The 25237-nt window shown below is 41.6% G+C and overlaps 1 protein-coding gene across 1 annotated transcript in view; it reads left to right on the top strand.

Moving 5' to 3' along the window:
• The window catches only part of PIGN (phosphatidylinositol glycan anchor biosynthesis class N), a 121359-nt gene that overhangs the window by 51968 nt on the left and 44154 nt on the right, over window positions 1–25237 (top strand). Inside the window, exons 14-21 of the mRNA XM_056106954.1 lie at window positions 1264–1342; window positions 3104–3286; window positions 9754–9893; window positions 11763–11862; window positions 11968–12060; window positions 13616–13707; window positions 16851–16956; window positions 20440–20548. Of these exons, the coding sequence (XP_055962929.1) occupies window positions 1264–1342; window positions 3104–3286; window positions 9754–9893; window positions 11763–11862; window positions 11968–12060; window positions 13616–13707; window positions 16851–16956; window positions 20440–20548 (902 nt within the window). The remainder of the gene's footprint in view (window positions 1–1263; window positions 1343–3103; window positions 3287–9753; window positions 9894–11762; window positions 11863–11967; window positions 12061–13615; window positions 13708–16850; window positions 16957–20439; window positions 20549–25237) is intronic.

Here is a 25237-nt window from a genome sequence, read left to right as displayed (position 1 = left end):
GTGATCTTCAAGCAGCCTGAAATAGTAGTCCCTGAAAGATCTGGGAGTCCTTGGAATTACAACGGATTCTTAATAGGGCATTGGGGGCTCTCTAGAACTCTAAGGGAGTTTAAGATAGGCTTCTAAAGTTCATAAACTTTCTGAAATTGTATGTAAAATTCCAGATAATGTGCATTTTCCTGGCCAAGACTTTTATTTCTGAAAAAAGTCTGTGGACACCCCCCCCCAAATTTATAACATAGCTTAAAATTTTCACTTGGGGCTGGAGAGGTAGTTAAGGTGTTAAGGTGATGGCCTTACACACAGCTGACCTCAGTCTGACCCCTGGATCACATGATTTCTTCTGAGTATCTCCAGGTGCATCTCTGGAGCCCCTGAGCATTGCCAAGGAGGCCCTGAGGCCTCTGAGTACTACTGGGGTGCCCATGTGACCCCCGGCCCTGCAGAGCTTAAGTACCACCGTGTCCTTGGCCCAGCATGAAACTTGTGCCCTGTATGGCCAGGAATTGCCAGGAGGGGCCCATAGACTCTTCATAACCAACTGGGAGGTCCCAAATTTTTACTTCCTGCAAACCTTATTTTTTTCTCTTCAAGACTGTTTTTCCTCTTCAAGACTTCAAGACCTAAGAAGAAAGAATACAGCGATTTGACACACCCGTGTACATATACACACACATCCATACACGTGCACTCGTATGATAGAGTATTAGTGGTATCTCTTTATGTGTTTAAGGTTCCGTAGTGGTAAAATAAGGACAGGGAAATAATAGAAAGAGAAATTTAAGCTATAGAAACCCCAAATGGTGTATGGGATAGTTTAAAAATGGTACACAAGTTCACACTGCTGACTGTTTGTTGGTTAGGGTCTGCCCGGAAATGAAGCTTCTTGGGCCCTGGCTGGCACAGGGTCCCCTGTACCCGGATGGATCCGCCTGGCACAGGGACGCCTTGTCCATCCTGAGTACCATGAGCATGGGGTGGGGGCAGGCGGGGGCTCATCTGCCTGTTTGCTCTTCCCTTTGCCATGCTGATAGGATTTTGTTTTTGTAAAATGATGTTTTATATGACCTTCATCAATACAGTCTGGGACTGAAACTTTGAGTATAGAAAGTCAAACTTATAAACTTTCTTAGAGGAGTTTGGATAACCAGGTTAGGTCAGGGTTTCTTTTTTGTTGATTTTCTCAGTATTCACTGTCTGTTTTCTGTTAACCTGAAAACAGGAAAATTAAGGGAACCTTTAATGTGTATCTCTGTTTTATAGGTTGCTTTCTGATTCTCAGCAGTTCAACCTTCTAGCGAAAGCAAGATTCAATATAAAGCAGAGGAAGTATGATGAAGCGGTAAGTAAGACAAGGTGGCCTTCTCTTCAGAAACTGCTGGTCATCATTTCGGGTGGGTGTGGGGAGGAATGGCCACGGAGAGCACTGTGAGAAGTCCAGGGAGTCCTCGGAAACCGCGGGACTTTGAGTGACTGTCACAGCCCTGGGCATTCCACTCTGAATAAACTTTCTAACATTAACATTAGAGATGCGCAGTTGCCGTTTTCTGTAATGAAAAAAATCTTGTCAAGTTTTGTCTCTCTAGGCTTCATATTATAGAGTAAGGCATATTTGTACATTTGGAATTACCTGCATTTTATCAGAGTTCAGTGATAATACTGAAGCTTCAGTTCTTCATAATGCGCTTTGGTTTTTATTAATCTTATGCTCATTAGGTGGTTATATAATTTTAAAATAGGAAATAATTTTGGTTTTGGCCTTTAAAATGCATAAGTTTTACCTACAGTGCTTATTTTCATTATGTTTTCAAAATGACATTTTTTCTCTAAGTTATTAAACTCCTGGGCTAGGGAGTGACTCCAGAGAAGAATGGAGTCACTTGAATGAGACCTGGCTGAATCGGATCAGAATTTCTGTGTTAGAGTATGATTTTTTAAAAATTTTTTTTAATTTTTGGGTCACACCCAGCACAGGAGTTACTCCTGGTTCAGGAATTACTCCTGGCAGTGCTCGGGGGACCACATGGGATGCTGGGAATCGAACCTAGGTCGGCTGCGTGTAAGGCAAACGTCCTACCTGCTGTGCTATTGCTCCAGCCCCTATGTTTTTTTTCAAATGTAGGTTTGATTCCCAACATCAACAAGGGAATAAGTTTTTTGCTAAATTTAAAAAAAAGAGCTTTAAAAATAATTTTTATAATTAATTTTGTATCTATGAAGGGTGAAAATTACTTAAATGTGAACTTCATTATTTGGCTCTATCTTTTACTTTCATTTCATTTCATTTCATCTTTCACATATCTTGTGAAGATAATTTTCACAACATTTTAAGTCATTGTACATAGCGAGAGCACAGCAGGTAGGGCATTTGCATTGCACATGCCCCACCTGTTCGATTCCTCCGCCCCTCTCAGAGAGCCCAGCAAGCTACCGAGAGTATCTCGCCTGCACGGCAAAGCCTGGCAAGCTACCCATGGCGTATTCGATATGCCAAACACAGTAAAAACAAGTCTCACAATGGAGACATTACTGGGCCTGCTTGAGCAAAATCGATGAACAGTGGAAGGACAGTGCTACAGTGCTACAGTACATACGATATACAGTTTACATTGAACATAACCTTTCCTGTAACTGTCACTGTCACTGTCCTCCCCAGCTCTGTACTCAGAGGTCACTCCTGTTAGTATTTAGGGGACCATGCAGTGCCAGGGATTAGACCAGGGCCTACAGCATGCAAGGCATGTGTTCCAGTCTTTTGAGCCATTTCTCCAGTCATAGAATCTGTTCTTTGATTTTTCAATTAATTTTATTTTTATTGAAGAATCTTATACATAAAACCTTCCAGCACCAGTCCTTCCGCCAGTGTCCACCATTGTCTGGTTGTCCACCCCATGCTCTTCCTCCCCTCCCCCTACAGTGATCTGCTCCCTACAAAAGACCAGTTCTCTGTCTCTGCTGCCTTTGGGTGTTCGTTATTTCCTCACTATGCTAAGATCTATTCTTGATGCAGTCTCTGCAGTTCACTCTATCATTTAATAATTTCCGTCTTCTGATAGGTTTATGCATTCTTCTCAAGTGGCAGGTTCTGTTTCTTCCCCTGTAGGTCTCCATCTGCACGGAGCTGATGCATCTTGCTTTGAAAGGATTGTCCTATTATCACACTTACGACAGATTGTTTTTGGCCTTCAACGTGGTTCTTGGTTTTGTGGGATGGGCCTCCTACGTGTCATTGTTGGTCATCAAGTCTCATTCCAGCTTTGCCAGAGGTGTTAAGAAAGAAGTTAAGGTAAGTTCCGAACATATAATGAAGATGCAGGTCATCTGTGTATTCACTAAGAACAAGGAAACTGCACCAGATTAAGTCTAGTAGTTCAGACAGTGCAATTCATTGTATTCCGTCCTTACCCTCTCATTTATCTCTTTATTTAGATGGAAAAAACATTGTATACTGTTGATTCAGAAACTTAAGAGGTCTTTAAAGATAGCTAATATAAACTTAAGTTTTCTGTTGGTGTTAATTTTCTGTTCTTTTTTCATAAGTGTTCATTTAATGTAAGTATTCCATATTATTATAGAGCAGATGACCAGAAGCCACTTCAGAACAAGTGTAGGAGCAGGAAAGTGATTAAAAAAAGAAAAGAAAGAAAAAGAAAAAAGAACTTATTTCAGAATGTCGTGTGTGTGTGTGTGTGTGTGTGTGTGTGTGTGTGTGTGTGTGTTTTGGGTCACACCCGGCATTGCCCAGAGCTTACTCCTGGCTTTCTGGCTCATGCACTCAGGAATTACCCCTGGCGCTGCTCAGGGGACTATATGGGATGCTGGGAATCGAACCCGGGTCAGCCGCATGCAAGGCCGCATGCATCCCTATACACTGTGCTATCGCTCCAAGCACCAAAATGTTCATTTTTAACTATATGTTTTTCTAAAACTATTCTCAACCTTTCAATTTTCAAAAAATAAGTGGGAGGGCCACACTCAGTGATGCTTTGGGGCTTTTCCTGGCTCCGTTCTTGGAGGTCACTCCTGAGGTTTAGGGCATCATGCAGGAAGCAGGGCAGGTGTGCCAGCCCAGTGAGCAATCTCACTAGCCCCAAGTTTCAAAAGTTCTCAATTCAGTTTCCAGAACTTTCTGTTTACCCTCTAGTTTACTGTCCTTTAAGTGAATAATATAAAACCTTCCACAATAATGCTTCATATAGCTGAGAAAATATGATGGTACATATATGGTTTTACTACATTAAAACACTTTAGTCTTTTAAATATATTGCAGTCATTTACCAGGGAGATTATGCCACTTTACTTCATCCTCTCTAATGATTATTACTATATCTAAATCTTCTAAAACGCAATCTATCTGGATGGTATATTACTAAGAATAATAGTCTGCAAACATTTCCAGTGGTAACTTTCACAGATTTTATATTTTATTTTTCTGTAATGAAAGGAAGAACAGTAATGCTCATTCCAATATTTTATAGCTTTTAATGCATCTTAAATAACTTCCCCAAGTAATTTTCATAATTTGAATAATTTCTTACATGGTAGGAGACAGAAAGAACAGTGTTTCAGTAATGGATATATATAGGCATACTGCTGGGTACTTGAAATTTATTTTGCTGTTTTCATCTCAGAGCAGTGTGGAACTAAGCATTGTAATTTATGTTTACAAAAGAGGAAGGTAAACCTGAGGGGCTTTGAGGAACTTGTTAAGGTTCCCTTATCAGCTAGGATATGGAGAACTTGAGATTTGAACCGAGAACACTCTTTGGCCAAGTACTATCGTGTGTGTGTGTGTGTGTGTGTGTGTGTGTGTGTGTGTGTGTGTGTGTGCCTGCCAGAGAAAACACTTGGCAGTACTTAGGACTTAACTCCTAGCTTTGTGCTTTGGGATCACTTGTGGCAGGGCTTAGGGGACCATATGAGATGCTGTGGATCAAACCCAATCTGCTGCATGCAAGACAGGCACCTTACCCACTATACTATCTTTCTGGACCGTTACTATTCCATGTGTATCTCAATGTTTGGGTTACTGAGAAAGGGTATGTCTTTGGATTGCTGTGTCATCGGCATATTTGATAGTTTGGTAGTTTTTTACTGGCTAATCTGGTAATTGAATGTATAGTATAATTTTAGAAATTTCATAGGTCCTATAAGAAATAGAAAATTCACATTCTGCCTCCAGCTGCTTAGACTTAAAGACGGCAAAAGGTAGATAGACATAATCATCTTGTCAGATAAAAGTCATTGCACTATGCTACATTGCAAGAAACGTCTTTAATGTTTCGTGACTGTAATATGTGTTCATTGTCTGGTTCTAATATCAAAGACTCACCTTAAAGAGAGCACACTTAGGGTGATATAACATGTAAGCCTTAGTAGAAATTTAAGTCAGTTCATGGGGAGAGGATGAGAACTAGGTAAAAAATGAATAGCATGAAAATAGCAAATTGGGGAAAATATATTATTTTCTGGGACAACAAGTAATTCTTTTTTTTTTTCCAAATCATTTTTTATTATTATTATTTTTTTTTTTACAGTTGTAGATTTACAATTTTTTGTGCTTGGGTTTCAATTATACAATGATCAGATACCCATCCCTCCACCAGTGCCCGTTTTTCATGGATACTATCCCTCCCACCCCCATCCCCCCATCCCCCCCTGCCTCTGTGGCAGGGCAATCCCCTGTGTTCTCTCTCTCCGTTTGGGTGTTGTGGTCTGCAAAAGAGGCATTGAGTGGCAAACATGTTCAGTCCATAGTCTACTTTCGACATGCATCTCCCCTCCTGGGAGGATCCTCCAAACATCCTTTATTTGGTGCTCCCTTCTCTATCTGAACTGCCCTTTCCTCTAGGATACCCGGCTGGCCTCTAAGTTATGGAGTAATCATCCTGGTGCTGATCTCAGCTATTCTTGGGTATTAATCTCATACTTTGTTACTTTATATCCCCCAGATGAATGCAATCTTTCTATGTCTATCCCTCTCTTTCTGACTCATTTCGCTTAGCATGATACTTTCCATATTGTACCACTTGACAACAAGTAATTCTTATTGCACGCCACTATTCCAGAATTATCTTGGATACTTTATATGCATCACTCATTTAAGCTTAACATTTTCTTTGTGGAAATACCAGTGTTAAGTAGCAGAAATAATATTTTATTACACATAAATCCACACTCTTTCTACACTAAGCTGCCCTCAAAATAAATAGTTCAATTTGGGTAGACAGTGAAAAGTTTGTTCAAAGTACTGAAAAAGTAATACTGACAATGTAGATTAGGTTGCAGTCATCAAAGGCCTAAAAGCTAGCCTACAGAGTTTTAAAAAATTAGTATGGTGTCTGTATTCAAAGATTTAGTGTTCCCTCCCTCCCCTCCCCTCCTTTCTCCTTTCCTTCTTTCCTTCCTTCCACAAGAGGTGGGGGTTGATGGAATGGGTTGAGTGCTAGCAACCAAGAGATGTGATGTTCCAGCCTTGCATCTCTATGACCCACCAGGGGTCCGGTTGGTGCTAGGGCCTCCAGGAATACACCTAGTGAGTACATGGAGTTCTTAAATCACATCTACTAAAAAATTTTGACAGTAGCACCTAGATTAGCGCTGATTGAATAATTGGGAACTATAGCCTGGCCGAGTTGACACATAAAGCTGACCATTAAAGCTGAGGTCGTTAAAAGTAAGTTGAACTATTCGGCTTCAGTTGAAACAGCATTCTGATTCCTCTGCACCAAAAGTATAGAATCTAGTAAAGGAAGTCCTGAAGGAGGCCTTCCGGTTATGGAGCATTGACTGAAGGTAGAGATGGAGAGCTTTTTGGAAACTCTAGTTTCCTGGGCACTTATTGGAATGGGATCCTGCAGCTGAAGTGGTGAGGTGGTTCACAGAGGAGGTTATTGCCACAGAGACATTTTAAAGGGGGAGCAGGATAACGCAGAACATGGCGTGTGCTGAAGGAGGCTGTGGGAAGAGCATCAGGCCCTGGTCTAGCTGACTTAGAGGGCCGGTGAGGAGGAAAAGGACCATTAGTGTGTGTTGCTAGATAGGAAACAGGTTCACACAGGCAAATTGATCAGTAAGGGAATGGCAGCCCTGGAATTACATTTAGGTCTGACTACAGAGTTTATGGTACTTGTACCCCATCTTGTATCAAGGTGGTTTCTAAGCCATAACCATCACACGCAGTCTTCAATGAATAGTCGCTTCCCATTAAATATAATTTGCTGCAACTCCTTGTTGAACTCTGCATTTATCCCCTAGAAGATGTGCTTTTCCTTTGCTTTTGCTAAGTCTGATATCTTTTGCTTCAGAACAAAATACTAATTTTGCCACATGCTTTCTTTTGTTTTCTTGGTACCTAGATAAATCTCACAGTACCAATCCCTTAAACCATATTCATATTTCTGTCTCTACCTGTCTGGCTTAAAATTCTTGAGTGCCAGCACCTGCTGTAAGTTTAAAAGGTTTGCTGGATAAAGGAGTTATCACAGTGCCCATGGCATATAATAATCTGGATGGGGATGGTAAGTAAATTTACAACAAAGTAGAAAGTGTTCCCAATTCTTGTAACTTCATGTCCTTTCTATTTTTTTCAGCCAAATCAACTTCTTTGTTTTCAGTTTCTTAAAAATACATGTCCTTTATAAATGCCTACTATATGTATGGGCTGGAGTGATAGCACAGCAGTAGGGCGTTTGCCTTGCACGCAGCCAGCCTGGCTGAGCTGGGTTTGATTCCTCCACCCATCTCGGAGAGCCCGGCAAGCTATCGAGTGTATCTCGCCCGCTTGGCAAAGCCGGCAAGCTATCCATGATGTATTTGATCTGCCAAACACAGTAACAACAAGTCTCACAATGGAGATGTTACTGGGCTCACTCGAGCGAATGGATGAACATCAGGAGGACAGTGCTACAGTGCCACTGTATATTAAAGAACTAGGTAATTCCACCCTACCTTATTATGAATGGATTCTTTGGTTTTTGTTCCGGCAGTGATTTGGGGTTACTCAGCTCTGTGCTCAGGAGTCGTTCCTGATGGCAGTAGGGTGGTTATACTCTGTCAGGGATTGAGCCTGGGTCTTCTACATGCAAAGCATGTGCTCAGCCGTGGAGCTGCTTCTCCACCTTAGTTAGGAATCCTTTAAACCTTATTTTACTCTTCTGTAAACGATGTAAACATCCTCCTCTCTCACACTGAATACTGCTCTGACTGCCTTCAGCCTGGGGGTTCACCTATCGATACGTGTTTGAATTTGCTGTTCTCCCGCGCCCTTTCTACGGACAGATTTCCGTTGGACTTCTGGGGCTAATACAAGGAAGTGCGAGAGGGTAGACACTGAACATAAAAATAACGGTCACAATTTATTAAATAGTAATAATATTCTGGCCATTTTGTTAAGATTTTTGCTTAATATTTAGCGAGTGTCTCCAGCCATGACAAATCGATATGGAATTTATTCGTCCTACGTTATAGGGGAGGTGAACTTATCTCAGAAAGAGTTTTGCGAATGGTCATACAAGTGAGCAAATGACACAACCTGGCTCAGAAATCTGCCCTGAGCAGCCCCAGACTGCCCAGTGCTACATTTCGCTTGACCTTCCGTTTTGCTGCTCTGCTCCCGTTTATCCTTGTTTCTTACTTCCTTTATGCTGATTTTTCATACCAGTAGACAGGGGTTATTAAAAAGGATGCAGCTCTCTTGTTTTTCTTTTTCTTTTCTTTTTCTTTTCGGGTCACACCCTGCGATGCACAGGGGTTGCTCCTGGCTCCAGCCCCTCTCTTGCTTTTCTACCCGAACTCCCGGTGCTCCTGAAAAATCCTCTTTCACTTTGGTTATCAAAGTCGGGGGAAGCAGAGGGAGTGAGGAGCTGAGCCCTGCTTTACTCCCCACTCTCTGTTACTTGCCCTCTGCTGTTTGCAGTCGCAGCTTTCCAGAGCTGTGCTTTCCCCAGCCTTGGAATCTCTCTCCTTCACCCAGGTCATTCCTCCCGGGAGCACCCTGTTCCGTGGAGGCCCTCGTTGATGGCTTGGATGGGGAGTTCCCTTCTCGGAGCGGAGGAGGCTGCAAAGCCGAGATGCAAAGATGCGAAGACGCTATGTGGTGCTGAATAAGCCCACAGTGGTGGGGCAGAGAGGAAGCCTGGTTTGAACTTGAAATAGACAGAAGCCTCATAGCCGGCCAAGATTAAGTCCCCTCATTTCTTCAGGATAAATAGACTATAGTGGACTAGTCAATGTAAATTAGTGAATTCAATTCAAAAGAAATCATTGCTGAGGAGAAATATGGTACAATTGCAAATAAGCTTTGGTCCCACAAACTTGAGGAAATTAGTGACTTTTAAATTGAGAATTATGGGGCTGGAGTGATAGCACAGCGGGTAGGGCGTTTGCCTTGCATGCAGCCAACCCAGGTTTGATTGCCAGCATCCCATATGGTCCCCTGAGCATCGCCAGGAGTAATTCCTGAGTGCAGAGCCAGGAGTAACCCCTGTGCATTGCCGGGTGTGACCCCCTCCCAAATAAATAAATAAATAATAAATTGAGAATTACCTGCTTGAAAAAGTTATGGATTATTCAGTTTATTCTTCTGTAGTATGCTTCTCTAATGGCAGTTTGCTTTTGAATGCAATTTGTAGATTAGCCATCTAGTCGCCAAACCCCAGGAAGCAATATGTTCTATTCACTTGAGAAAACATCTTTTAAAAGTACTGATTCTCATGGGTCTGGGTGTATTTCAGTGTTGTGTTTGATTTTCAGAAACCAAGCCTTCTCCTGCCATATAGTTTTGTGGTTCTCGGCGGTTTTGTCACAGTTTTCCTGCTGATTCAGTCCTGTCCCTGGACATATTACGTGTACTGCTTGTTGCCGCTGCCAATATGGTACGCAGTTCTAGCAGAGTAAGTGACACCCCTTACAGTCTTTTGTGTTGCGTTGCGCTGACAGTTAAATGTACGGTTAAAAGTATTAACTTATTGGAGCCTAAGTGCGTCCTTCAAGATACTTAAAATACCTTCAAATCTCCAATTCCCTCTCTTCATTTACAGCATAAACAGCTGAATACCCCATTTGATTCATTATTTGTTATCCTGGGGAACTTTTGGCTTGTTCTCTTGTCTAGTATCTTTAATAAGGAAAATCGGGAGCAAAGCACTGTCATTGGACGATGCCAGGGGCAGCTTGTTTCACCTTTTCTCCTCAGCTCACAGCCCAGCGTGTCTTCCTGCTTCACACAGAAATGTGCATGCCTTCTTCCCGTGCTTTTTCCCCATCTAGGCATTGTGTGAACCAGATCAGGGACATTTTGCAATCAGCTCGAGTGAACAGAGATTAGTGGAGGTACATAGGGGCTGTGAATTTTTGGCGATGCTCAGGGGTTACTCCAGGCTCATGCACTCAGGAATTACTCCTGGCGGTGCTCGGGGGACCATATGGGATGCTGGAAACTGAACCCGGGTTGGTGGTGTGCAAGGCAAATGCCCTACCCACTGTACTATCGCTCCAGCCTGGGGCTGTGAATTTAAGTACTTCCTCGGTCTGGCCTTTCTGGCCTTTAAAACTTAAGCTTTTTGGTTTTGTGTGTGTGTGTGTTTTTTTTTTTTTTTTTTGCTGACCCCTGGCTCTAGATGGTCTAGATGGTCTCTCCACACTCTGTGGAATGACCCCCAAGCCCAGAGTTGGAAGTCGCCCCCAAGCCCTGGCAGGTGTGTCCCCCCACAGAAACAAAAACAAAAACAAATGAAAATTCTCCAATTAATAGAATTATTGACTATTTTTGTCTTAATCTAGTCACAAAATATTTTTACTTATTTTTCTCCTGGGAGCAGTCATTTCACTGTGATTACACCCGGCGATGCTCAGGGGTTACTCCTGGCTCTGCATTCAGGAGTTAATCCTGGCGGTGCTTGGGGGATTGTATGGACGCTGGGAATTGAATTGGGGTTAGTACGTGCGAGGCAAATGCCCTACCTACTATACTATCACTCCGACCCTGGTTTTTTGTATTGTTTTGAGCCTGACCCTGTGTGCTCAGTCATTAGCCCTTGCCCAGTGCTTGGCAGGGGTGGGGGGTGCCTCATGGTTTTGAGGATCAAACCCAGGCCTCCTGGTGTGAAGCACGTGCACTAACTCTTTAGACTCACCTCAGCCCCTAAATGGAATCCTCGAGCACCTTAGAGGTAGAGCTTTCAGGTGAGAGTCAAGTTTTCTCAGAGAGAAGTATCATGAGAAACTTCATGAGAGTATCATGAAGGTCAAGCCACACGTTTTGTTCATTTCCTCATCTGTGCTTGTGAGCTAGACTCGAATGTCTGGGATGATCAAGCCTCGGATGAGAAAACTAAGCCCTGAAAGCAGAAGCAGACCAGGAAGACCAGGCGAGAGCCAAAGGGTGTCTGGGGTGTCTTGTCATGATACACATTATAATTGTTTTTACATCTCTCTTCTATCCCTTAAAAACAGGAAGTATTAAGCAATAAGATAGAATGGGAAAAAACTGATGAAAGAACACACCATTACCCCTTTATCGTTTGGAAGGAATTGGACTGCGTGCTCTCTCTCTCTCTCTCTCTCTCTCTCTCTCTCTCTCTCTCTCTCTCTGTATAATATGTCTATACACATATGTTATATTAGCTATTATTGTCATTTTTTTAATAATCTGTGAACTGAAAGTTCCCTGATTCAGAGCTTTGCATAATTCTTTTACCACCTATGACTTAATTTTTTAAATTCAGGAGTATAATCCTTTAATATGTAACCTTGTTCAACAGATTTCAAGTCATTCAAGACCTTTTCTCATCACTGCTGACCTTTTCTCTGAGTCATTTTGTTGGCTCCCTGTTAGTCTTTGCCCTGGGGATTGAAGTATTAGTAAGTAATTTGCCATTTCAAAACATTTTTCCAGTCTCTTTCGTACATATTTATCTCCCTTTAAATGACCTGATTTTTCTTTTCTTCCCTGAACCGTGTTGCTAGGTTCTGAGTTTTTTCCACCGCCACGTGCTCACCGTGGGCCTTACTGCGTTTGCGGGCTGGCCGTTCATCACACAGCTGTGGACTCGAGCAAAGGTAGAAGTACTTGATCGTGACGTTGAATGGATTAATAGCTACTTAGTTTGGGTGTGTGTTCAACTCTGGGAATTACTCATTTTTAAAGAGCAGGGTAGAATGTATCTTGACATAAAGAGCCCAGGGCTTTTGTCTGAGTGCCGAGACTACCTTTGAGATTTCAGAGGTTCACTTTATGCTTAATGCAGTGATCCTTGGAAAACCAAGGAAGCAGAGTTAATGAGATTTTCAGTATTGTGTAGATTCCTGCATCTGAATGATGGGGCAGTAGGGAACAGCCCTTAGCAAGAGCATCCAGTGACCTGAGGGCCCCGTGCTGAAATCCAAAGGCCACTGGGAGGAATCAGGTGCCCTCCTGAGCGGACCATCTCACTTACTTGTCTGGGAAAGTATGTAATCATGATAGATGATTTGAAAACATAGTTATGTATGATTTTCTTCCTCTGTGTAGGAAATTATAGTCTTGTTTCCACATAGAGTCTTTTGATGAAGGAAGCAGAAAGACATATCTCTTCTTTTCCCATTATGAGAATTTATGAAACTCTCCCGTTAGGACCAGAGAAAGCTCCAGAGTCTGAACATATGCTTGTATGCAGGAGGCTGACCCCTGGCTCACAGATTCCACTCTGTGGAATGACCCCCAAGCTCTGGCAGGTGTATTCCCCACAGAAACAAAAACAAATGAAAATTCTCCAATTAATAGAATTATTGACATTTTTGTCTTAATCTAGTCACAAAATATTTTTATTTATTTTTCTCCTGGGAGCAGTCATTTCGCTGTGATTATAGCCCAGCTTTATTATAGCTACGATGGATACATGGTACAACAAACTGAATGGTGGGCTGGAGAGATCGAAAAGGTGCTTGCCTTTATGTGGCCAAGCCAGGCTCAGTCCTAGACTCCCCGTGTGGACCCCTTAGCACTGCCAGGAGTGACCCCTGGACACAGAGCCAGGAGTAAGCCCTTGGCATGGGCCGGGTGTGACTCCAAAGCCAAAGCAAACAAAATCAGACTTGGGTCTCAGTAGCTGTCAAAATTTGCTAGCATAAACATACTGTTATTTATACTTAGACACCTCTGAGTTAGTTTCTTTATCTGAAATATTGTTAAAAATATAACTTCGATCTTCGGTTATGATGAGTATTAAGTGAGGTAATGTTTATATTATGCTCAACACAGCGCCTGCAACAGAATGGGTCCTTCGTTTGTAGAACAGGATGGTAGCAGCATTTCTTTTTGTTTATTTGTTTGTTTGTTTTGGGGGGGTGACACCCTGTGATGCACAGGGGTTGCTCCTGGCTATGCACTCAGGAATTACTCCTGGTGGTGCTCAGGAGACCATATGGGATGCTGGGAATTGAACCTGGGTCGGCCACATGCAAGACAAATGCCCTACCCGCTGTGCTATCGCTCCAGCCCCCAGGTAGCAGCATTTCTTTGTAAGAAGGCAGGTGCAGGATTTGCATTTCATTTCCATGGCAGTGTTGTCTGTGATACACTGTGGACAGTTCTGTGGCACGTGTTTGTCTAACGGAAAACTCTTCTTTATTTCAGAGCACCTCACTGAGTTGGATTGTCTTCTGTTTGCTCCTGGCCGTGTTCCCAATGATGCCTGTTGTAGGACGAAGCCCAAATATCTCTGTAGTGTATGAATGATATTTTAACTCATTTCCTTTTTTAAGACATTTGTTTTTCTCATCAGTACTGTGAAATATGAGCCTAATTGTAGTCATGAGTTTAAAAATCATGATAACAAAGTAGAAGTTAAAGTACTAATGCCAGTCATAATTCCTCTCTCTCTCTCTCTCTCTCTCTCTCTCTCTCTCCCTCTCTCTCTCTCTCTCTCTCTCTCCCGCCCCTCACACACACACACACACACACACACACAGATGCCAAATAATGATAAAATTCAAAACAAAAGTGTTTGGGATTTGGGAAATTAGTGAAAGGTTTCATATAAAAAAAGTTTCTCTTGCACAAAGAGAAAGATAAAAGCCAGTACCTATATCCTTGTCTCAGAGTGCCCCTGCATTAAATGTCCTTTAAAAAAGAAATTCTCTCCTGTTGTAATCTGGTTGTAAAGAGCTCCATGGGAGGAAACCTCATGTACCTTGGCAACTTCCCCGTGCTGCGTTGTTTAGAACATTCTGTGCATCTTATCTGAATGCTTCGTGCTTTCCTATACCCCAGTATATCTGTAAAACAGTTAGCTACCCCCTCTTTCAGAGTTGCTGTTAAATTATTAATAAGTAATCTTGTTCTCTGTGTGTCTACATGGACTAAATGTGTTATTTAACATTTCTTCTCATTTTCTAGTCTTGTAATCATCTTTGTTATTTATTTTAGCAAATAGATAGAGGTTTATTTTTCTTTGGGGGGGAGGGATATTCATGGCAGTGCTTCGGTGGGGACCATGTGGTACAGGTAATCAGGCCTGGGGTTTCCACATGGTGGGAACTTTCTGCTTGGCTGCAGAGTTCTTTCTCCCCCAGCCCCCGCCCCCGCCTCACCCTTTGGTTCACCAATTTTAATGGAGCCAAATGATTATACAGTAAAAGTTAATAAACATTCACACAAAAACCAAAGTGTGTATATATATATGTGTATATATATATATATATATATATATATATATATATATATGGCTTTTTGGATCACACTGACAATGCTTAGGGGTTATTCCTAGCTCTGCACTCAGGAATTATTCCTGGCAGTGCTCAGGGGACCATATGGGATGCCAGGGTCAAACCCAGATTGGCCGTGTTTAAGGCAAATGCCCTAGCTGCTATACTATCACTCTGGCCCAAAGTATAACTTTCTTGACTAAAACATGTTAATACACAATTTTAATATATTGTTTAGTTTATGTGTTCACTTTAAAACATTTGATCTCATTTCTGTGAGAATTCCGGTATAGAATGGATCAGGAATTATTCCAGTTTATTAGTAGAGCCCAAATTAATTGCACTGAGTGTTCAGTTCGTATTTACCACCATACTGGCTTGGTATCATTAAGGACATGGAGTTGTCTTAGCTGTCAACCTGGTGTCAGGTGGATTCAAGCAGACATTTCCACTGTTTCCATGAGACATGTTGTTCTCGGTGCTCTTCTGTTATCTTTGGAAAACTCTGTCCCCCCTTCTGGCCTGTTTGTCCTGCTCCAAGTCCGTCGATAAAGTTGAGCAGATTTTATCCTGGTGCAAAGGAAAGAAGTATCTCCAGGGAAATTTGCCACCCCTGTAGTCTATTTAGGATTAATGCATCAAGCAAATTTACTAAAACATGAGAAATTAATTTGTATTAATAAAAGTTATGTTGTTTCTTCATTTAAAATTCCTGTGATTAAAGTTTTTGTTGTTTCCCAGTAGCTATATTTGCAGTTTTATCTTGAATCTGTTCAGAGAGAAATTTCTGCTCTCCCTTGGTCTCTCCCTTTTTATTTTTTTTATCACAAAAATATGTGAAATGTTTAAGATAAAATTTAAGGATAAGGCAAAGTTGTTTATAACAACTGTAATGTCCCTAATTCTCTAGTTCTCTAAAACAAAAGTGTATTTTCTAATTCGTTTAAAAAAAAAACAACAGTATTTTAAAAAAGGAAAGTGAAGGGCCTGGGAGATCAGTTGAAGGCTGGAGGACTTATCTGCAGTCCTCAATGTCCTGAGTTTGATGTCTGGCGTTTGGGGCCCCCCGGCCCCCAGGAGCACCCCGAACACCAGTTGGTGGCCCCTGAGCCCTGCTGGGTTGGCTCAGGTGGTCCCCAGCACCGCTGACCTTAGCAGCCCCACTGTCCTGGTCTGAGCGATGACCCCTTCGACTCACACAGCTGGGATGGTGTCTGGGCATGTCCCAGTCCCTGGGCACTACTTGGGAGGTCCCAGCCAAACTTTGCTTTTTTTTAATTAAAAAAAAATGCAAAGAAAAACAAATGATGTTCCTACAGCAGCTGGTTTTCATATATTTTGATAACCCACATTGAGTGTGTAACTGTCTCCCCCCACCCACGATTCTCGCGGGAGCTTTAAAACAAAACGAGCATTTTCCGAGGAATCCTCCTTTGTGGCCTCCTTAGCCCTGCCGTTTGCTCACTCTTGTTTCTTTTAAACCAACTCTTTTTCTCTTGGTGGCGTTATTGCTAGTTTTCAGATTCTGTCCTCAACATAATCTCAGTGGTTCTCGATGTGACGTTGATTTTTAAGAGGTGAGAAATAGAACTCTACATTACTACACCATTGCCTTGGTAGCAGTTTCTTTCAAATCCAGGACCGTACTATACTTGGTGCTCCAGGTGAGAATTCTTTGGTTTTTAGTCCTTTTACACAAACCTCACCTGCCTGCTGCCTTTGCGATTGTGGTTTACCCTCTGAGCCAGGAACAGTGATCGGAGAAGGGAGTTCTGCTGCAGATCCCTTCCGAATGAGTGAATGCTCATAGTCAGAAAATACATGTGGCAGATACGGATGTGTTCGTTTTGCCACATTTCATATTTTTTCTATGACTCTGTCCAATTCATGCGCGGTATTATAGTATTTATAACAACTGTAATATCCCTAATTAATAAAAATGTTAAAAAATATCATGAGAATTTTTCAAATAGCCTCATCCTTGCAGTATCTTCATCTGAGAATTTTTCCATATTACATTGTGTGTCCACTATAGCGCGTCATCTTGATTCAGTAAAGTAACTGGGAGGTTCTACATTAGAGTGAGATGCCTAAAGTTTTCATGTGATATGCACCCAGTAAATATCTTAAGACAGTTTGAAATTGTGCATTCCCTTTTGAAACAGGATGGGCGCGGGCTTGCTGCTTTTACTGATCTCCCTGTTTGTTGTCACCTCGCTCAGAAGAAGACTTGGTTTCGTCAGTGAACAGCTGCTTCTATATTTTATGCAGGTCAGTGAAAGATTTTCAGCACTACTTTATACTAATGTTTCACGAATCACAACCATCCTGTTATTCGTCGATTGCCTCGAGCAGGCCCCAGTAACGTCTCCTTCGTCCTAGCCCTGAGATTATATTCAAGGCTCTTTGGGAGAATGAGACCCATCGTTGTTACTGGCATTTGGCATATTGGGTATGCCACGGGGAGTTTGCCAGACTCTGCCGTGTGGGCAGGCTACATTTGGTAGCCTGCCAGTTTGTCCAAAGAAGGAATGAGATAATAAGAAGTCATAAAAAGAAGTCATGAAAAGCTTTGTCCCTCTGCCAGTACCTTCATGTGTACGGAGAGTGGTCTCAGCATGGTGGTGGCTGGTCCTGGAGGTCTTCAGCTGCCGGAGCCCTGGTCGGGGCAGGGAGGAAAGCTCAACCCGCTCCCTTCCAAGGGGCCCCGGTGAGGACAGCCAGGCGCGGGGGCAGGAGACTGCACTGTTCTCTTCTGGGAGCTGGTTTTTATATTCTCTGAGTCTTGGCCGTTGATGGGATTACACGGCACCAGGGGGCCAGTTGGTGGATGTGACCCCCACCTACTGGAATTTGGAGGATCTGGGTGTAGGATGCTCGGCCCCAATCCGAGTAGGCTTGGAGATCTCGGCCCCGGAACCCGCGTGGCTTTGTCCCTCTGCCAGGGACATACTAATGTTTAACCCCCCAAAAATGTATTTTTGTTTTTGGGTCACATCCAATTGTGCTCAGGGCCTACTGGCAGTGGAACTTTGGGGGAAGAATTTTTTTTTTTATGGTTGTTTGTCATCATTATTCTTAAACACAGAGCAGAACTGTGTTTACTCTGCATGTGCCAGCTGAGAACTACGTTTTCTATTTAAAATATTATATGGAAATATATTTTCAAAAGGGTGTAAAATAGCAAAGAGATTGACAAAGAGAGCTCAGAGGGGGCTGGAATGATAGTACAGCAGGTAGGGTGTTTGCCATGCACGAGGCTGACCCGGGTTTGATCCCTGGCATTCCATGTGGTCCTTCGAGCACTGCAAGTAGTAAGTAACTCATTCCCGAGTGTATGAGCCAGGAGTAACCCCTGAGCATCACTGGGTGTGACCCAAAAAGCAAAGAGAAAAAAAAAAAAGAAGATAGCCCAGAGATGCTGAGGGAGCAGGGATTAAGGAGATTGAAGGCTGATCAAAATGTGTCTTGATTGGGGGCTGAGAAAGATGTCCTCAGGACTGAAATGCTGTGTCTCCCCTCTTGGAGAGGAGATAGATCAGCTTCAGAGTGAGGGCGGCTTCTGAGTACAGTTATGTGGAGAACAGCCCGGTTAAGAATTCAGATGAGCATCCTCGGAAAAAATACACTTCACCTTGCTGCTTCCCTTTGGTCTGCTGAAAATATCTTTGAACCTGACATTTTGAAATGGAGTCAAGTCCCAGTCACGCTGCGTAGTAGTTGTGTTATTTTCAGTAATACAATTCCAGTCTGTTTGTTTTGAATCTGTAGAGATAGTATCTAATAGAGTTAGGAGAATTGGAGTTACATAATGTAATATCAAATTCTGTAAAGTGATACCTTTTCTGTAAATAAGAATGAAAACCCATTTTTTTCTTTTAAATCATAAAAGATGAAAAAAATCAATCTAAAACATGACAAAACAGAAATTTTATGAGTCTTCTAAAATATTTCCTTAGAACAAAATTGAGATAATGTAGTATTTCCAAGAAAACTCTGAAATAAAAATATACAACATTTATAAGATGCCAATTTATTCTTGGAGAACTACAGAGAATATATAAAAGGAGAAGAAATATTTTATGAAAGAACTGTCAAGCCATTGGAACATATCTTTCTTTTTAGGTTTCATACTAGCTGGCTTTAATTTAATTAATCCCCGAGTAACTATAATAGAATTCATCTCTAATAATGAATACTTTGACAGAAGGGAATGTTTCTGAATCTCACTCTGTGTGAGCAAATGACTTGTTAAAATTCTTCTGGACTTTATTAGAAATACTCCTGAGTTTAAGGTAAATCTGTTTTGAAATTCCTTTTCCATAAATTTTACAATTTGCATTTATTCCTCTACTTTATATCATACGTTTTATTGATGCCACAACACATTTCTTCGCATTTTAACAATCTGAAATGTGAATTAGAATGTGAAAAGATCCTAGGACAGTGTATTATAACTTTATTGGCTGCATTTTTTCCCCTTAGTTCACTAAAAATTTAGTTCATCTATCTCTAGGATTTGGTGAGGTTGTCATCAGCTCTCTGGAAAAGTTTGCTTCTTTATGACTGTAGCTTTTCTTAAAATGGTAATGAACCGACTAAGTTCAGCAAAATGTTTTACTTTTTGCTTTTTTCAGTTTGGGGGTGACACCTGGCAGTATTTAGACTTATTCCTGGCTTTATTGACTCCTGGTGGGCCTTGGTGGGCCATATGGGGTACTGAGGGCTGAACTTTGGTCAGCTGTGTGTAAGGCAAATGCTTTCCCAGCTATGCTCTCTCTCCGGGCCCAGCAGATTCTTAAGAGTCAGATTGTAAATATTTTAGACTTGTGCTCAGAGGGATTTAGTTGTAAAATTTTAGCCCTACCGTTGTAATGTGAAGGGAGCATTACATGGAAATGAACTTGAGTGGCTAAGTTCCCATAGAAAAGGTATTGCTGTTAAGTGACCAACAGCCTCTGCGCCATGCTTGGCCAGTCTACACTAATTTATGTACCTTTCCTGGAGAATATTGTACTGTTTTATACAAAATCCCAGGCCTAAGTAGGACACACATGTATGTTCAGTGAATAAATGTGTATGACTGGGTGAGGGCCAGAGAAGGAAGACAGTAAACCAGGTCTTTGCCCTCCCACAACTAAAGAAACTTTAGTCTCACAGGGTCAGTGAATAGGAGTGTAAGATGTTTGCCTTGCACATGGCAGGTCTGAGTTCGATCCCTGGCATTACAGGGTATAGTTCAGCCTCTCCACTCTACCCCCCAAAAAGAAAATAAATCTTCAGTGTTGATCTTGAATATTTATAACTAGAAACACCATAATAATACATGTCACATACTCTTTTTTGTTTGTATGTTTGTTTTGGGTCACACCCGGAGATGCTCAGGGGTTACTCCTAGCTCTACACTCAGGAATCACTTCTGGCAGTGCTTGGGGGACCATATGAGATGCTGGGACTTGAACCCTGGTCAGCCGCTTGCAAGGCAAATGCCCTCCCTGCTGTACTATCTGTCCGGCCCCTGTCACATACTCTTGAAAGTATGAAATACCTCATTTTATGCTTATCAAGGAAGACCTTTGCTTAGTACCAGAGTTCTAACTCTTAGGCCAAGGTGAGCTGAAGGTGGGCGGGTTGACTTCAAGTGGCATTTTGGCCAGATAGCAATTGTTCAAGCACTATTCTAAATAGATCTTTTATTGTAAATTAGTCTCTCACATCTTGTCTGCTGTTCAGATGGTTTGTTTCTGTTTTCAGGTCCTGAGCATCGTGCTTTCTGTGTGTGTTGTGTATAGCACCCATAAAAGTTTGGACAGAAAAGAAGGACTGCCTTTTTTAAATCAGATTGTCAGCTGGGTATTGTTAGGTAAGAGGTTGTCAAATCAAACAAGGTAACTTTGGATTCAATCACATCTTAAATGATCCACTTACATTTTATAGTGTTATTATTGAAAGAAATGATATTGTTGGAGGAAAATAATAATAGCCATTTATTACATACATCTCTTGCTGAAGTCTGACAAAGGAGATTAGAACTTTTCTGGGCGTCCATGTGTTAAAAATAATTTCACTGCACTGCACTGTCCTCCCATTGTTCATCAATTCGCTTGAGTGGGCACCAGTAACGTCTCCATTGTGGGACTTATTGTGACTGTTTTTGGCATATCGAATACCCCACAGGGAGCTTGCCAGGTTCTGCTGTCTGGGCAGGATATTCTCGGTAGCTTGCCGAGCTCTCTGAGAAGGATGGAAGAATCGAACCTAGGTCTACCATGTGCAATGCAAACGCCCTACCTGCTGTGCTGTCACTCCAGCAGTTAAAAATAATTACTTCATATAATATTTTTAACCTTATACAAGGTTATAATTTATTCACAGTTGATAGGATTAAGTGATTGCAGAAGAAAAGAGAGTTTTCTTTGGAGACCCACACCCAGAAGTGCTTGGAGACTACTCCCAGCTCAGTACTCAGGGATAGCTCCCAGCAACACAGGGAAGGATACGGTGTTGGGGATTGAACCCAGGGCTTCCACGTGCAAAGCATGTACTCTTGCCTTTTGAGCTATCTCTTCAGCTCCTATGCTGAAATTTAATATTAGTTCATAAATTTTTAGTTCTTACAGAGAGGCTGGGAAACAGTTAAATTTAATCTGGATTTCCCTTGCTGAAAATAGCATTAAGTCATACCCTAACAAATTTTATAAAGCCAGTTAAATGTTTCAAAACATATTTCTCTCTAGTATCCTAAGCCCGGCAAGCTACCGAGAGTATTCGATATGCCAGACACAGTAACAACAAAGTCTCCAATGGAGACATTATTGGGCCCGCTCGAGCAAATCGACGATCAACGGGAGGGCCTTTACCTTTACCTTTACACATGAAGCAAACAGACGTAACATAAAGATTGACTTTTCCTTTCAGCTAAAAAATTAGGAGCAAGCTTTAAATCCAGTTGTTTTGTACCGAGAAGATACTTGACAATGCTTGTGAATGATGTGACATGCAATTTAGCCTTTATACTTAAGAAATTATTTTTATTATTCATTATCAGAGAAGGAAAAAGTATTTGGAACATCATCTTAAAAATAGGAGGAATATTAAGATATAGGAATATTTTCCCTAGAATTACTTTATGCAGAGACTTAGAAATATGAGAAATGGATGCACATCTAAAGTTGATCCACCCCATTTCCCAAACACGTTGATCCATGTTCCAGTGGAGTTATTCTTGGACAGCAACTCTTCGATCATTACAAATAAATTTGTGACTGGAGAGATAGTAACAGGGATTAAGGTGACTGCCTGGCATGCTGCTGGCCCGAATTCATTCCCTCGCACCACATACCGTTCCAAAAGCACAAGCAGAGATCACTCCTGAGTACAGAATCAGGAAGAGCTCTGGAGCAGTACTTGGTATGGACCCAGAGTTCCTCCAACAAAATAGCAATCACCTCACCTTCACTATGTAAACTTCATTTTATATGGGCATTTTATAGCTCTTCTCTTTCATATTGATTGATAAGGTTAGTCATTATCTTCATTCAATATGAACAATATTAATTGCTGTTCCTTATTGTGAAGTATTGTGTTAGATTTGTACAAAGTTCTAGCTCTATTCTTGTTCTTCGAGAATAGTAGATAGATTAAATCCCTTCCCTCCTGTACTTGCTATATTCTCAAGGGACAGTGCAAGTCTTTTCTTCTGGTGAGATAACACTGTATGTAATGATCTCTTTGTAACATGTTAATGTTCAAATCCACAGGAAAATTAAAAATTATGAATAGCAAATATAATGTTATACTGCACAGATTTACAAATATTCAGTCGTACGCATAACCAGCAGATAAAAATGTGGCAAACAAAATGTGACAGGTTAATAAATAGAAGATGTGGGGCTGGAGCTATAGCCCAGCAGGTGTGGCGTTTGCCTTGCACGCAGCCAACCCAGGTTCCATTCCCAGCATCCCATATGGTCCCCCATGCACCGCCAGGAGTAATTCCTGAATGCAGAGCCAGGAATAACCCCTGTGCATCGCCGGCTGTGACCCCCCCCAAAAAAAAGTGCAAAATAATAAATAAATAAACAAACAGAAGCTGTACACATATTATATACTGTGTATTATATGCTCTATTCTATACACTTTATACAGCAGCCAAGATCCTGTTCACCATATAGCTTCATTTCTTGTAGCCTAGCTGAGTGCCATAGTTTTACCTTCCTTGGAATAAACCACAATGAATAAGAAAAGCAGAAGAAATCAGAAATCCAAATTTATTTTTTAACATTAAATAATTAAAATTATTTTTATATATCCAAGGCTTCTTTAAAATTGTTTAACCAGAATTACTGAAAGCAGTCTTCTACCTTCGCAACTGTCTTTTATTTGTATTTATGAGTATCAGTTTGTATAAAGTCATTTTATCTATTCTACTGACCTTATAATTAATATTTAAAATAGGACTTAGTAATGCCCTCTGTGGTATTTTTCCCTTTCTTTTGTGACATTGACAATTTTGAAGACTATAGCCAACCCACTCTGTCCTTCCAATGGACTGTTACTCAATCTATATTTGTCAGATGTTTCCTTATAATTAAATTGAGGATGTACATTATTGGCTGGAATACTGCTTAAGTGATGTCGTGTCCTTGGGTCCCAGTTGGAGGCACGTGACCTTCATCTCCATCACTGTTGGTATGAGTTTTCATTACCCTATCAAGTTAGTATCCAGGTTGTTTTGTTTTTGTTTTTTACTGTTCACTGTTTTTCTTCTTTCTTACAGTAAGCCATTCATGAGAAGACACTTTAAAACCACCAAATATCTTTCCCATTAAAATATCCCCCCCGCACCTCCCCCAAATAGCATCCATTCTTCAATCTTTCCTGGTTGGTCTTGGTTGTGGTAGCTACAGAGTGTTGATCTTGGAGCTCTAAGTCTCCTGCTGCATTTATGAAGGGGCTCAGCACTCACCTGTGAGGACCCTCCCTTCTTTCTTAATTCATTCATCACTCACTTATATACTATTATTGTTGGGGACCGTGGAGATACTATTTTTTCCATGGCTTCGAACTTGTTACTGTTGATGCGTTGGTTTTCAAATTGTTGGAGGACTGTCCAGAGTGAACCCCCTTAAGCTAGCTCATAAATAGCCCTTCACAATTTTGTGGAACACTTTCTTATACTCTGGAATTAAGGGGGCGCTTGCCCTATCCGATTTGCCTTCTGTCCACTCTGCCCATCTCTGGAATCAAGTTTCTCAGAGAAATTCAGAGTTCTGTATATTAGGTAAGTGGCAGTCGGGACCAAGTTTGAGTGCGAGATGGACTGATCATTACCAAAGTAACTTTGCTCTGTTGCCCTTCCATAGACAGAATTTGGAAATACAGACACGTGTCTCATTTACGTGTGCATACATTACTTACAGGTACAGAGGAATACATACATTGTGCCTACATGTGTATCGTGTGTGTGCATAAGCTTACATATACATGGCTTGGTTCCCAACAGCATTCAACACATTGATTCGCTCGGCCACATGGTACAGCTAAAATAACTTTAGAATGTTTTACCCATGCGATTACAATAAACAAACTAAATATAAATCAGAATTTGTTTGCTGTTGACGCTCTGCCTCCACACCACCCAGCCAAGATTGCAGGTTTCTGGTTAAGTACCGCGTTCACAGTCACTTGGATTTGCGTGCCCACCCACGTGCTTCCTTCTTCCCACTCAGCCCTGTCTTTCCCTTCATTTCCCTCTTTGTAAATTACTAGATTCATCTGAAGTCCAACTGTTTCCTTTGCTTCAGTTGGCTTTGTGTACTAGATATTTTTCTCTCGCCCATGTCTTATTAAATTTTGTTTGTTTCTTTCTTTTTGGCCATACCAAATACGCAGGGCTTACCCCTAACTCTGGGCTTACTCCTGGCTCTGTGCTCAAGAATCACTCATGGAGGTGCTTGGGGGACCATATGGGATGCTGAGAACCAAACCTGGGTTGGCTGCATGCAAGGCAAGCACCCTCCCCTTTGAACTATTGCTGCAGCCTTCTCGCCTGCACGGCAGGGCCTGGCAAGCTCCCCGTGACGTATTCGATATGCCAAACACAGTAACAACAAAGTCTCCAATGGAGACGTTACTGGGCCCGCTCGAGCAAATTTTTTTTAATTATTAAATTTAATTGTATATGTAGAGTATTCGCAAACTTTCAAAAGCCAGATTGTTCAAAACTATCTTTAAAGAGGGGCCAGAGCTATAGCACAGCAGGTAGGGCGTTTGCCTTGCACGCAGCCGACCCGGGTTCGATCCCCAGCATCCCATATGGTCCCCTGGGCACGGCCAAGAGTAATTCCTGAGTGCAGAGAGCCAGGAGTAACCCCTGAGCATTTCTGGGTGTGACCCAAAAAAGAAAAAAAACTATCCTTAAAGAAATGCTACATATATTATTTCCACCCCATTCTCACCTACCTCTGATCTCTACCAAGTTGTAACCATTATTGTGTTCTGATTATCCTTCATATTGTTCTCCTTGCAATGAGAAAAAGTATAGGAAACG

Source organism: Sorex fumeus, unplaced genomic scaffold (genome assembly GCF_029834395.1).
Source record: "Sorex fumeus unplaced genomic scaffold, SorFum_2.1 ptg000151l, whole genome shotgun sequence".
NCBI classification, from domain to species: domain Eukaryota; kingdom Metazoa; phylum Chordata; class Mammalia; order Eulipotyphla; family Soricidae; genus Sorex; species Sorex fumeus.
This window is presented reverse-complemented; position numbering and strand designations above follow the sequence as displayed.